This window comes from Chanodichthys erythropterus, chromosome 10, assembly GCF_024489055.1.
Source record: "Chanodichthys erythropterus isolate Z2021 chromosome 10, ASM2448905v1, whole genome shotgun sequence".
NCBI classification, from domain to species: Eukaryota; Metazoa; Chordata; class Actinopteri; order Cypriniformes; family Xenocyprididae; genus Chanodichthys; species Chanodichthys erythropterus.
Window position 1 is genome coordinate 1,772,333 of NC_090230.1, and position 15,449 is coordinate 1,787,781.

The window sequence follows — 15,449 nt, forward strand, 5'->3', positions numbered from 1 at the left end:
AATGCATCGCGATTCTCTCTCAAATCGATTCGGAGTTTGGTTTTTAACAGCAGATGGCACTGCATGCTTTAGAAAAAAACCATCCGCTGCTTGCACTTTTCAACAAAATAATCATTCATAACGTTCAAAAAGGTAGAAGCCAATTACAAGGGTGTTTGCAGTGGGCTGTTTACAATAATCTTGCATCATTAAAGCATTCTGTTGCAAGAACATTTTCACAGAGTCAGATAAATGCACAAGTGCTCTTCTTTGTGAGCATTTGAGCGTGTGGTTAAAAACTAGCCTACAGCGCCATCTGCTGTAAAAAAACTAAGCTCAGAATCGATTCAAGACAGAATCGCAATACATTCGAAAAATCTCAGAAACACGTGATCAAAAGCATAAGAGTTAGACTGCACAGGTGGGCTACTTTCACATGGATGTACGGGAACTATTTAAATGGATTTATTGCAGCAACGAAGCTGGGACATTTAATAAAGGATTGGATGTAACAAGGGGGCAAGGCAGTTGGCTTGTTTGTATGCCAGAAACATTGTCTTCATTTGGATTCAGTTACTTATACACCTGAGAAAAGAGACCTGAGCAAAGACTCTTACCATTTTGTGCAAGTTGACCCTGAAGTTCATGTTATCATCATGGAGAAAGGCATCAGCATACTGGTCCTATTAAAAAGACAGCAAGAGGACAAATAGTCAAAGGAGACAATCGTTCACAAAAAAATAAAAATAAATAAAAAAATAAAATGCATTACCTCAGCTATACAGGTCAGAATGATGAGGCAAAGGCGGGCACTGTTAAGTCTGTGCTCATCTGAGAATATACAGAGAAAAACTATTGTAAGATGTGCTCAATCATGATAAAAAAAAAACAAGATAAATGGCTCCATTCCAAACATCTAGTGGGTACACTGTACAAAGTACACTTCCTTGATGTACTTAAATTGCTCAATTTTTGCACACTAATTTTGTACTTAAGAAGTACTAAAGAATTTTTAGTATATTAAGATAATCTTAAGAACATCTAAGTGTACTCAACTGTGCTATTTTGAGACACCATGAGTATGAACTAAAATATGCTTTTAGCATACTATCTCTGTATTAAAAAAATATTCAAGTGTACTACAAGTGGTAACTAAATACATTTTTTAGAGCACTTTAAGTACATTATGGAAGCGTACTTTTTTTCACCTGGGTTAAAGGATTAGTTCACTTTAAAATTAAAATTACCCCATGATTTACTCACCCTCAAGCGATCCTAGGTGTATATGACTTCTTTTTTTCAGACAAATACAATCAGAGTTATATTAATAAACACCCTGAAGCTATCAAGCTTTATAATGGCAGTAAACTTGGGTCATGAGTTTGACGCTCAAAGTAAGTGCATCCATTCATTATAAATGTACTCCACATGGCTCTGGGGGTTAATAAAGGCCTTCTGAAGTGAAGCAATGCGTTTATGTAAGAAAAAGATTTTTCTTATTTTTAATATCCTATATTCTGTGTTCCTTGGATTCTGGCAATGGTGTTATTTTAATTATTTTAGAACTCAGCATTTGACACGATAGATCATTCCAATCTGTTAAACTGTCTTGAGAGAGTGGTTGGTATCCAGGGGTTTGCATTAAGCTGGTTTTCCTCATATCTCAAAGGGCAAACCTTTTCTGTCAGCACTGGTAATCACAACTCATCTTCAATCAATCTTCAACACTGATTACATGTGGCATCCCACAAGGCTCCATTTTAAGTCCCTTACTTTTTTCTCAATAAATGCTTCCTCTAGGCTCTATTTTTCAGAAGTATGGTGTCTCTTACCACAGTTATGTGGACGATACACAACTTTATCTCCCTGTCAAGCCTAATGATGGTAGCTCCCTAAATAATCTCATCTCCTGCTTTGAGGAAGTAAAGTTGTGGATGTCTGAAAACTTCCTCAAGCTTAATGGGGATAAAACTGAGACCATTGTTTTTGGCTCTTTATTGTGTGTCGCTAATATTGTAAATCAGTTAGGTACCCTGCCTTTAACTTTGCAAAACAGAGTCAAAAATCTGGGTGTCATCTTTGATTCTGACTTACTATTTGATAAATAAATAAGTGCCGTTATTAAAGGAATATTCTTTCATCTTCTGTCTACTGCCAAACTAAAACAGTTTCTTTCAAAAAAGAATTAGTGATTTATGCACTTATCAAATCACGATTGGACTACTGCAATTCCTTATATGTAGGTTTACCTAAATCCACTCTTCATCGCTTGCAATTAGTTCAAAATGCAGCAGCCAGACTTCTAGCAGGTACAGGAAAGAGAGAGAACATCACCCGTTCCATGCACTGGTTACCAACTGAATACGGAGTCGAACTTAAGGTTTTGCTGTGTTTATATAGCCTTGCATAGTCTAGACCCACAGTACATTGTCGATCTCCTTCAACCATATTCTGCAGTGAGATCTCTTTGATCATCAAATCAGTTGCTTCTTTCAGTTCCTCGTTCCCGCTTGAAAATCAAGGGTGAACGGGCATTTGTAACTTCAGCCCCCAATTATGGAATGCACTTCCATTCTCTGTCAGGTCCTCTACCACATTGACCACATTCAAATCCAGGTTAAAGACACATCTTTTTTCCCTAGCCTATGGTGTTGCTTGAGAGGTATAGGGTTTTAGCTGTATGAATCCCATTTGTATTAGTGTGACTTGTTGATTTTAAGGCCCTATTTGTTTGCTAATTTTACCTAATTGCAGTTTTTTTTCCATTACTGTTATGGGTTTTTTTCTCTAATTGTACAGCACTTTGGTTCAACATTTGTTTTTGTTTTTTTATGTGCTTTATAAATAAACTTGACTTGACTTGTCTAACACGTTATAAAGTAAAATAACTAGCTCCCCAGCCAAACTGTCATACGGATTCTACTTACGGCTAAAACACAACTTATGTGATGCCATGACTTTTTACGCTACGCCATGACGTACTATGTGACGTCCTACATTATACATCGCGTAAGTTACGCTTTAGACAAGTAGAATTTGTATGGCAGTTTGGCCAGAAGCAGTTATTTTACTTTATAATGTGTTAAATATGGATATTTTTCTTACACAAAATGCATTGCTTTACTTCAGAAGGCCTTTATTAACCCCTGAGCCATGTGGAGTACATTTATGATGGATGGATGCACTTATTTGAGCTTCAAACTCGTGACCCCTGTTCAACTGCCATTATAAAGCTTGAAAGGGTGTTTTTAATATAACTCCGATTGTATTCGTCTGAAAGAAGAAAGTCATATACACTTAGGATGGCTTGAGGGTGAGTAAATCATGGGGTAAATTTCAGTTTAAAGTGAACTAATCCTTTAAACACAGAAACTGTTCCAAAAGGAAGGTAAAGTTAGGTTGTCTTCTATGACAACTTCTTTTGGCCAAACGCAAGACTGCATGTATCCCTTGCAAACAATGTAATCACATAATGCATTGCAACAAGCTCCACAAATCAAAAATGGTGGATTAAAAATTCATCAAATGCCAATTAAAATTTCATCAAAAATGTGTGTACTTTTTGTTTTTATGCTCATAAGAGTATCTTGTCATTAGCTTAGCAACATTCTAACAACAAATTCCATTGAAATAACGAGCTGAGACTACAATGCGTATGAACCTGTAAGAAATCACATGTTCCATGTGAGTTTGGAGGATACTGCCTAGGTAGGCTGCAGGAAGCAAGGAAGCTCACTAGTTTGTAAAAAAAAAAAAAAAAAAGTGTTGAGTAAAGGAACAGTGATATCTTACCTTTGGTGTCCTGCACTATGATGGAAGAATATTTCAGGAACGTTATAAGAAGATTACTTGTCTGCAAATTCGGGTCCAGAGGAAGCTCAGGATTATTCATCACTGCCAAGAGAGATTGAAAGAATGGTGAATCATTTCTAATAATGATCATTTGCCCACTCATTATAAAAATTATTCCAATGTTATCGTTCCATTATCGTTAATGGAACTGATTGGAAACTGGAAATTTGTGCAGTTATTGTTATAGTTGTGGTGAGGACATCTCTATTCTTATAGATTCAGAACAATTATTAAAGCTTCAAATTTAAATCAGAATAAGAATGATTAAAACTTTATAGTTACTGTTAATTCAGAATGATCAAAACATAGTTACTATTAAATTAGAACGATTATTAAAATGTTATTGTTAAAATAGAATGACTGACTATTAAAACCGTATAGTTAAATTGGAATGATTATTAAAATGTTACAGTTATTGTTATATTAGAATTATTATTAAAACAATAGTTATTAATAAATTTAAATGATTATTTAAATTTTATTTTTATACAAGTATTGTTAATAATTATTAATTATTAAAACGTTAGTTATTTTTAAATTCATATGATTATTAAAACATTTTAATTATTGTTAAAGGTGAACGATTATTAAAATGTTATTGTTATCATTATAGTTAGATATTGTCCTTGGTCTAGACAGTCCTTGACTAAGATATAATGAATAGAAAGTTTAAAAGAACAGCATTTATCTGAAATAGAATGCTTTTGTAACATTATCACTACCATTCAAAAGTTTGGGGTCAGTTAGAGTTTTTTTTTATTTTTTAAGAAATTAAAGAAATATTTTATTCAGCAAGAATGCATTAAATTGATCGAAAGTGACAGTAAAAGACATTTATAATGTTGCAAAAGCTTTGTATTTCAGATAAATGCTGTTCTTTTGAACTTTATATTCATCAAATAATCCTGAAAAGAAATTGTATACAACTGTTTTAAACATTGATAATAATAATAAATGTTTCTTGAGCAGCAAATAGGCATAGAATGATTTCTGAAGGATCATGTGACATTGAAGACTAATGTAATGATGCTGAAAATTCAGCTTTGCCAACACAGAAATGAAATTGCACTTTAAAATATATTCAAACAGAAAACTATTTTATTTTATTTAAATATATATATATTTTTTTTAAATAAAATAATTATTATTTATTTTAAATTGTAAAAATATTTCACAATGTTTTTGCTGTATTTTAGATCAAATAAATGAAGCCTTGGTGAGTAGAAGAGACTTCTTTTAAAAACACTAAAAAAAAATGTAACCATCTAAAAACTTTTGACCAGTGGTAAATTTTTCTGGACCAAATAATTAGTGCCATCATGATTATAGATGATTGAGCTTTGTTGGCACATTCAAGCACGAGAGCACGCCACATGTAGCACGGGAGTTACAGTCTGCCAGATCTGAGTGGATTTAATATTTCATACAGCTAATGGATCTCAAGTTTTCAAAGGTTGCAATGCAAAAAGCAGCATAAAAGTTACATGTGTTTTAGAGGCAAATGTAAGAATGTAAAAGGTCTGCAAACGTATTAAAGACAAAAGTGCTCAACAAATGGGGTAATAGACTTTAGTCAGGTTAAACGCCATATTGAATTTAACACGGATGAAAGGGATAAAAGTACAGTCTTTACAATGGCAAGCACTGTATAAAGGTCCTAGATTACGTAATTTTCACAACTCACAAATTTTAAATCTGTTTTGTGGAGTTTGTCTACTTTTTCTTAAAAGACATTCAGTCAGCTGAACAATCAGTATATTGAACGCAATGTATTCTATGCCTCAGAGCCTCATTTTCATTCCTGTGAAAAATTAAATATGGCAAAACCCTGACTAAGGTCTATTGTCTCCCAAAAGAAAGAACTAATTCTGAACTGCCTGAAACAAGTTGTCAGTAATTCCAGTCTTACTTCCTGCATGAATCTATGTAGGTTTGTAACAGATTTAAATAATGCCAATCTATGGTCTTCACTGGCTGCCCACAAACAACATCTACTTTGACCCTCAAACACTGTAGTTGTAGCTGAGACTGGAAGAATTTGGTTTGAGTTGTCGACATGTCAAGAAGATGCTGTTTTCTGCGCTGCAAGAGTAAATCCACTTTGCTGCACAAAGGATGAGGACTCGGGCTTGAACTGATAAGCTAAAACTGGTTCGTATGGTTCGTATCACTGTGCATCAAGTACTGAGGAACATTCAAAGCTGAAATTCAGATATGGTATTGGGAATTTAGTTTCCGAAATACACTGTAAGCAGTAGACCAATCACAGCAATAACAGTAATAATTTATTACATTTACTTAGCGCATTTCTCTGCACTCAAAACGCTTAACATATGGAAGGGGGGAATCTCTAGACTGGGTAAACCCAGCCTGATCTGCCGGTGATTTGATTTCGCCCGGCAACTCAGTCTGGAAACCCGTACATTCATTTCTACTGCTTCTGTTACACTTTTGCGGGAACCAATCACAGACTGGCATATCCACCTTGCTTGCTATTGGTGGGTATAACACGATGACGATAGAGAAGCGACGGCAAGCACGACCATCAATCCAAATCCTTTTAACCTCTCGACGATGTTGAATGACTTCTTTAGTTTAGCAAACAAATCGCTCGAGTGGGTGTAAATACCACTCACGTTCATGTTTTTTTTTTTTTTGCACAACTTGCAAAAATCGCTCGATGCCATTGCTGCTTCTGCAAACCGCTGATCAATGCTACAAACCAACACAAACTAAACCTGTCTGGAGGAATAATGCTCGTTGATCACTCCTCTTGTGCAGTAGAAAATACATACAGACTCCCCAGACCAATGTTCAATTTTAAATCGACAGCCATATTGCGCCAGAACGCCCACTTTATACCAGCTTATTGGTGGAGAGGAGTCAATATATTAATAATATTATATATATATATATATATATATATATATGAGGACATCCTGGGATTTTTAATGACCACTGAGAGGACCTTGGTTTAACATCTCATACGAAGGATGGTGCTTGTTACAGCATAGTGTTCCCATCACTATACTGGGGCGTTAGGACCCACACAGATCACACGGTGAGCATGCCCTGCTGGCCTCACTAACACTTCTTCCAGCAGCAACCTAGTTTACCCATGGAGGTCTCCTATCCAGGTACTGACCAGGCTCAATCCTGTCATCTATGAGCATCCGCAGTTGAGTATACATTTAAAGACATGCGAGACATGTCCGGGCGCGGAAAGTACCCAGGCCTTTAGAATGAACCATTTATATCTACATAAACCGCAAGTCCCCCCTCCATGTAAAGTTGTCATTTTGCGCCAGCATGTTTCTACAGCAGCCCTAAACGGACATATTGCTCTACAGAGCTCATTTCATCACTGTGTTGTTGTTCTTCTAAATCATTCATGTTATACAAGTAGCTTGCATCGTCACTACGTTGAATATGCATGAAGAAGTAGTAGTAGTAGTCGTCTGGTTTATTAGAAGCAGAGACCGTTGTTTGTTAGAAGTAAGAAGAAATCTCATTGCTTGACTTGCTAACATACTCTCTGCTGTCTCAGACGACTTTGACTTGTGTCGGCCACCGTAGCTTCTCTACTTGGCATCAAAAGGGAGGGGTGAGCTGTTGTTGGTTGCAGTTAGCATACTCACTGCTAAATGCCACTAAAATTTACACACTGCACCTTTATCCCTTAAATGCATACCTCGGGTCTTTATTGACCTGGGACGTCATTCAGTACCCTCCTCCTCATTCATTATTTTAAAGATAGACATCAACCTTCTTAGTATTCCTCAATCAAATTATAAAGAATACAACAAGAAAAATATCATAAAATTATAAAAGAATGCCTGTTTTTTTGTCAAAATTGTATAGGGTCGCTAACGACCCAAGGTATGTATCAGTGTAAGTATATTTTTTCTGCACAACAATAATTGAATCTTTGATGACGGAATAAGTGCATTTCACCTTTATTCCACAAAGTGGCAATGTCTGATACACAATGAAGTTACGTTTCATTCAGACAGAAAAAAAGAGTAGGAAGTATCATTAGCAAAATGTGAAATGGCTCAGTGATTTACTGAAGAGCAAGTCTTGCACGCAATCAAATATGACTGTCACTGTCACTTGCTGGAGGATCTGGTGAAGCTGTCAGCGATCAAAATATTGATATAGTGTTTGGAGATCGCGAATGGGCTCATATTTGCAATCTCAAACATATTCTCAAAACCACTTGCTGAATGTACTAGGAAATGAGCTCTGACAAGGACAGTGATGATGGCATAAAACATCTGCTCAAACTGAGCCCTTCCAAGCTCCAAAAGGAAACAAAATATTCTTCTGTAATTGTTACTCTAATATCAGAGGAGTTTTATAATATTGTGACAGGTAGAGATCCATCCATGTTAGATATAGATTGGGGTCGCTAAAGACCCGAATATGTAAGAATGACTGGCGAATATTCATGCATTTAGGGGTTAAATCTAATTTTTGTTTACGTTCTATTTAAATATGGTGCATCATGATTTCTACTTTCGTGTTCTGCATAAGAAAAAAGATCATTTGGTTTTCACATGAGGGTGAGTAAATTAAATTCTCTACTCAATATCTAACAGAACTCACTGTCCAAAGAGGGCGGTGTCGTGCCCAGCGGGGTTAAGGGAGAGGCTGGGACAGGTGTTGCGGGTGTTGTTGCCATGTCAATCTCTGGATGACTCTGTGATTGACAAGCACAGAATAAAATTAAACCACAACATCTTAATGTATAGCATAGGGCTAATAAATACATTCAAGTGTAAAATAATGCCAATGCATAAAGACAATATCGAACAACACATTGTGCAGTGCTGACCTGCGCAAGAACAGTGATGAAGTTTCTGTTGAGATGTACAGCCTCATACAGAGCAAGCAGGATGGCTTCATTAGTCCTAAAGGACAATAAAGTCATCAGCCTTGTGGAGCATTTGATGTAATAATACAAGAATGGAATGCTTTTTCATCAAATAACTGCAGCCTTGCTGAGCATAAAAGAGTTTCAAAAACATTTAAAAAATCCTACTGATACCAAACTTTTGAATGGTAGTGTATATGGGAAAAAAAAAATATAGTAATTTCAGTACTGTTTACATTGTGGTCACCAATTAAAATGAAATACTAAACTAAATTTTTAAAGGTATTTTAGTTTTTACTTACTGCACTGACAGCTTCTCATCTGCATCAGCGATAAACATATTGCCCACCTGTAGACCAATGCAGTATTACAATAAATCTGTAGTTGCAAAGTCACTTTCATTGAATGGAAAAGAACAGCAAAAACATTCTGCAAAATATGTCTTTTAGTGTTCCCAAAAAACAAAAAGGTCAAAAGGATTTGGAACAACATGAGTAAGTGAAATGTTTATACCATGCTGGTAAGGGTAGAGAAAAACCCTCCCTGGTTTTCTTCTTCTTTGTCTTTATACTGCCTATGGAAATCAGATGGAATACATAAAATCTTTCACATAAATATTTCTTAAAAACAAAATAAAGATTGCATGTTACCTATTGTAATCTGTAAGTGCGTGGTGGATGACCATTCCCATGCCCTATGAAAAGATTAATTATATTAGACCTCTACATGACAATGATTTAATAACTATCTTGAATTTAAAGAATCTCCATAATCACTTACATCCAGGGTCGGCTCGTCATCCACTATTGACAGTTTGACAATGTAAGGATTCACAGACTATAATTAACAGGGGAAACAATGAGTCTCACAGAAATATTACAATCAATGCTTCAGACATTTAGTGCTAAAACAATATATTGTTGTCTGAATTCAGTATTTATTGTGTATTTACAATGTACTGTGCATTCACCTCATACTTCCTGTAGTTGACCAGTAGAGCTAAAAGGACCACTGCATCATATCCATGCTGTGCTCGACTGGAAACGTCAGATAGAATCTGGACAAAAAGAGGCAAATGAAATGGATCACAGTGTACCATTAATACTGAGAAGTTATGCCAAATATAATGCAAACAATTACAGTTTTACCTGTAGAATGGCCTCAAATATACTGTTGATCATCACATACTCCAGAATGGTGTTCTGACTAATATTATCTGTGACCTAAAAGACAAAAAAATACATTATAACTAATGTTGAGTAAAGTTAAGTTACTTTTAAAAGTACTGAGTTAGAATATTGCATTGCTTCCTAAAATGTAACTAATTTCATTACTTCGTTACTTTGGTACATTTCGATAGTCTACTTTAGACATTCTACTAACTATAGGTAAGTTTGCAACTACATGTCAACTAGCAGTCATTAGAGTATTAGTAGACTATCTGCTAATATCTGCTAACACTTTATTTTGATGCTCCCCAACAGACATTCTACTGATTATAACAGAGGTGGTAAATGTCGGCTCTGGAGAGCCACAGACCTGGAGAGTTTAGCTCCAGCCCTAATAAAAACTCACCTGCCTGTAGCTTTCTTTTAACCCTTCAGACCTTGATTAGCTTGTTCAGGTGTGTTTGATAAGGGTTGAAGCAAAACTCTCCAGGTCTGTGGAGAGTTTTGCTTCAACCGTTATCAAACACACCTGAACAAGCTAACCTAACCTTAACCCTAGAAAGCTACAGGCATGTGAGTTTTTATTATAGCTGGAGCTAAACTCTGCAGGACTGTGGCTCTCCAGGACCGGAGTTCGTCACCCCTGGGCTATAAGAAACTTTCGACTTAATGTCAACTTAAGCTAAGTTCACACTGTCAGTGCAAATCCGATTATTTGTTTATCTGATCGGAATCTGATCTAAAATTACTGACATCCACATTGTGTATCGCAACTGTTTAGATCCGATTTGTATGTCCATGCCGCTCTTTCGTTTTCTGGCATATCTGCATTGGTTTCTATGGCACTGACATTGCATTGGTAGGTTTACACCAAAAACAACAATCGCAACATGCAGGGGTTTGCAATACTAATGTCTTATCTACAACATGATAATGTGTAGCCATCGTGCTGGACTATTGCATCTTCTGAGGCAGCGGTGGAAACATAGGAGGCTGGTATGCGTGGCTTTATTCCACGCCGTCATCTCCACTGATTTCAAAACATGTCTATATTGTCATTTTCTGCTTGTCCGTCACTTTGCAGCAACAATTATTTTGGTACAATGCCTTTCCCCATTCACTTCCCTTGTAAATGAGCCTTTTTTGCCTTTTTTTACAAACTAAGGTGTGCATAAAAATATTTTCTGAAAGTGAAAATGAAAGTGATTAGATTTTGTACAAAAAGAATTAATGTGTTGATCTTACAGTGACCAGACAGAGCAGCAGTTTTAGACATAAACTCTTCAGACTCTCTGATCCATCACCACACAGCAGACTGTCCAGGCTTTCCATTAGCTCCTGTGTGGACAATTACATTACAACTTAAATTTGCCTTCAATAAAAACCTACAGATCATGTGTAAGTAGGACAAATGACTGACCTTCATTCTAAGCTCTGCTTTGTCAAAGCCCATTAGCATATTGATGATATCAAAGCCTGTGGCTGATTTGTTCTTTTGGTGAACTCCTCTAAACAGGGCACAAAGAGTCTAAAGAAACAGAGAGGAGAGGATTTGAGTGGTTCTATTGTCTTTGTAGTGGTTTCATTCAGATCTTTAGGTCAAAAGCAACTGTTGCATTGATCCCCAAAATACGCCTCATTTTCTTAATGCAAAAACTTTATAGATAGATAAATAGTTTAAGTCATAAGTTTACATACACCTTGAATCTGCAAAATGTGATTTATTTTAAGAAAATAAGAGAACATATAAAATGCATGTTATTTTTTATTTAGTACTGTCCTGAATAAGATATTTTACATAAAAGGTGTTTACAAAAAGTCCAGAAGACAAAAAAATAGCTGAATTTATAAAAATGACCCCGTTCAAAAGTTTCCATACACTTGATTCTGAAAACTGTGTGTGGTTACCTGGATGATCCACGCCTGTTTTTATGCTTTGTGATGGTTGTTCATGAGTCCCTTGTTTGTCCTGAGCAGTTAAACTGAGCTCTGTTCTTCAGAAAAATCCTCCAGCTCCTGCAAATTCTTCAGTTTCCCAGCATCTTCTGCATATTTGAACCCTTTTCAGCAGTGACTGTAGGATTTTGAGATCTGTGTTTTCATACTGAGGACAACTGAGGGACTCAAAAACAACTATTAGAAAAGGTTCAAACATTCACTGATGCTCCAGAGGAAAAATGATGCATTAAGAGACGGGGGGTAAACATTTTTGAACAGGATGAAGATGTGTTTTTTTTTTTTTTTTTTTTTAAATCAATTTTTTCATTTAGTACTGCCTTTTGGAAGCAACAGAAGATACTTGCATGTTTCCCAGAAGACTAATTAATTATTTACCTTGATCTTCAAATTCAAAAAGTTTTCACCCCCTCGTTCTTAATGCATGAATGTTAGAACCTTCTTTAATAGTTGTTTTTGAGTTGGAAAGTTTTTCAAAAATGTAAAAGTCGCTAGGAAACTGAAGAATTTTCAGACCTGGAGGATTTTTTTTTTGAAGAACATTGCTCAGTTTAACTGCTCAGGACAAACAGGGGACTCGCGAACAGCCAACACAAAACATAAAAACATATGGTCGCGGATCATCCAGCTAACCACACACAGTTTACAGAATCAAGTGTATGTATAATTTTTTTGTCTTGTGGACTACATATAAGCAACTTTTATGTAAAATATCTTATTCAGGACAGTAAAACTAACATGCATTTTATATGATCCCTCTTATTTTGTTAAAATGATTCACATTTTGCAGATTCTACAAGGTGCATGTAAAATTTTTGACTTCAGCTGTATATAACTATTATTTCCTTGGGAGGAAAGTAATTATGAATATGTTCCTTAGAAATTAAGTATAATTTATGTGCATTCATTTTACCTGAAGTGCATTGACTACTTTGATCTGATGCTCTTCGCCCAGGGCTTGAACACAGTGATGGAATAAACTGTTGATGTTGTCTTTGACTTTCATGACTTCATCCCCATCCAGAGACTCCAACTTCCCTTCCAGATACTCAAGATTTACCTGGTCAAAGCATATAGATATATCACCTATGCACTCCACTTATTCATACAACAGTGTACAGTACAAGAACATCTATTTCACCTTCATCAAAAAGAGCTCATCCCAGAAACGAGGATTGTTCTTAGTAGGGTCTTCCTTCTGATGGCAAAGAGCAAAAAAAAAAAGTGTTTACAATCTACGACATTAGCATTAACATCACATTTGGTCAAAATGAAGGCACACTTTGAAATAAGTTTATCATGATTTCAACATGAGAATTTGTAATAATCTTACACTATGTTTAAAGGATCTGAAAAGCAGGTTTTACGATTTTCGAGCAGATTTTTTTCTAAAACCTTACAAGTATGCAAGCATTGTAAGATGAAATAAAATAACAAATGTCTCTTTTTTTATAATTTATTGTTTTTAGATTTTATTAAAAATATTAAAAAACAGCTTTCCAACAAAAACACTGTTAAGTAAAAAATAATTAAATCAAGTTATTTTATTACATAGAATAAATTATATATTTAATTTAATGTTTTTTTATGATATGGATAAATTATCATTTTATTTAAGATAATAATATAATCAGTGATTCCTGGTAAGTCTGTCCTCTTCCCTTCACAGACAGACTCTTTATTTTCTATTAATTATAGAACAGCTTTCTTAGAAACTGTAATTTTATTTTATAGATTAATTACATATTTAATATAACAGATTTTTATGATACATATAAATAATCATAGTATTTAAGATCATTATATAATTCTTGATTATTGCTAAGACTTTCCTCTTCCCTTCATAGACAGATTTTTATTTTTAATATTGTTATATTTTATCAGAAGGATTAAAAACAGCTTCAGGAACAGCATCTGGAAAATGAAAATAACAGCTTACCGCAAATATCTCATCATACATCAGCACCACTTTCTCCTTTAGTGGCTTCTTAGAAGAAGATGTTCTCCTCAGAAGTCCTGATTTTTTCTCAGTCTGAGCCATAATTAACAATTGCAACTACAAAAACACATTCAAATGATTATGATAATAAAGCTGTGATAACAATTATCAAAGACAACAAATATCTTCCTCCTAGGTTTTCACACTACTGAGAAATATAGTCGAGGTAAGTTAAATAACTCACTAGGATCTGAAACTAATACCTAAAATAATAATAATAATAATAATAATAATAAAACAAATGCTGCCAGATTGTTTACATGCATGTTTTGACAGTTTAGCTTTAGCATGTAGCTTCCTAGCATTATAAAGAGTAAAGGGATACGTTTGGCAGTTTAAATACCATTACTAACATAAATTAAGATGTATGTTATTAATTAAGATGAATATTATGAAATGATAATTCAATATGGTGCCAATTGGGATAACTTAGTCGTACTACGGATCAAAGCTAAACTCCCTTATCTTGTATTTATAAACCAATAAATATAGCTACATAATAGCGGTTTTTTTTAACAGTGAGTTTTTTCATTGGAATATATCAGTTAAAATACCTAAATTTAATAAAATATTCATACCCGAGTAAATGAATTACTGAAGCTGTTCCATTGCTCTTGAAGCTAATCAGACTGATTTCGCTCGGCTGACTTCCGGTGGGAGCCGAAACCCCGCCCATGTATTTACATCACGTCCGCTGGTCTTCTTACTGATATGATAAACAAACAGACAACGTTGTCATTTATACTCAGATTATAATAATAATAAAAAAAAAAAAAAAAAAAAAGAATCAATTGACTATTATTGTTGAAAATACATGTAATCTGTAAGTCATGTACTGCAACTCTTTCAGTCGACAGCTTAGACAGACGCCAAGATGTTGTCAAATTACATAAGTGCATTTTATTTCAAATAAAAAAAGAACCAAACCAAAGAAATAAATGACAAATCGGTCTTAGAAATGGGATAAAAAATAATTTTATATAGAGACATCAACAATTATTTATATAGATTTATAGAGGCATTCAGTTTATAGATTTAATATCATCATATTTAAGTATGCTAAAGGATTTGAAAAGCAGATTTTATTTCTAAAACCTTGGTAGTAGGAACAATAAAATAATGAAAATAAAATAAAATATATCTCTTTTATTTCATTTTAATTTTTAATTAATTATAGATTTTATTAAAATTATAAATACAGCTTTCTTAGAAACAGTTATTTATTGTATAGATTAAATAACATATTTAATAGATGTTTATGATATTTAAGATCATAATATAATTCTTGATTATTGCCAAGACTTTCCACTATATGACTCTTTATATTTTTAAATTAATTTTAGATTTTAATAAAAAATATTTAAAAACAACTATTATTAAATCAACAGTTATTTTATAGATTATTTAATTTATTTTTATGACACATATAAAGGATCATAGTATAATATAATTGTATAATATAAATTATCATAATATAATTCTTGATTATTGTTAAGACTCCTCTTCTTAAACAGACTATCTTTTTTATTAATTATAAATTTTATTAAAATTATTTAAAAACAACTTTCTTAAAGAACAAAATGAAATGAATAAAACAAGTTATTTTATTTATTAAATT

The 15,449-nt window shown here is 34.1% G+C and overlaps 1 protein-coding gene across 1 annotated transcript in view; it reads right to left on the reverse strand.

Annotated features, from left to right (window-relative positions):
* The window catches only part of armh3 (armadillo like helical domain containing 3), a 58,479-nt gene that overhangs the window by 19,484 nt on the left and 23,546 nt on the right, over positions 1–15,449 (reverse strand). Inside the window, exons 2-18 of the mRNA XM_067395795.1 lie at positions 14,410–14,537; positions 13,772–13,888; positions 12,974–13,030; positions 12,746–12,892; positions 11,297–11,404; positions 11,122–11,214; positions 9,856–9,930; positions 9,678–9,764; positions 9,488–9,544; positions 9,358–9,401; positions 9,221–9,281; positions 9,010–9,056; positions 8,669–8,744; positions 8,440–8,533; positions 3,772–3,873; positions 752–810; positions 597–662 (exon numbers count right to left, since the gene is read on the reverse strand). Coding sequence (XP_067251896.1) covers positions 597–662; positions 752–810; positions 3,772–3,873; positions 8,440–8,533; positions 8,669–8,744; positions 9,010–9,056; positions 9,221–9,281; positions 9,358–9,401; positions 9,488–9,544; positions 9,678–9,764; positions 9,856–9,930; positions 11,122–11,214; positions 11,297–11,404; positions 12,746–12,892; positions 12,974–13,030; positions 13,772–13,873 — 1,275 coding nt within the window. The 5' untranslated portion in view covers positions 13,874–13,888; positions 14,410–14,537. The remainder of the gene's footprint in view (positions 1–596; positions 663–751; positions 811–3,771; positions 3,874–8,439; positions 8,534–8,668; positions 8,745–9,009; positions 9,057–9,220; positions 9,282–9,357; positions 9,402–9,487; positions 9,545–9,677; positions 9,765–9,855; positions 9,931–11,121; positions 11,215–11,296; positions 11,405–12,745; positions 12,893–12,973; positions 13,031–13,771; positions 13,889–14,409; positions 14,538–15,449) is intronic.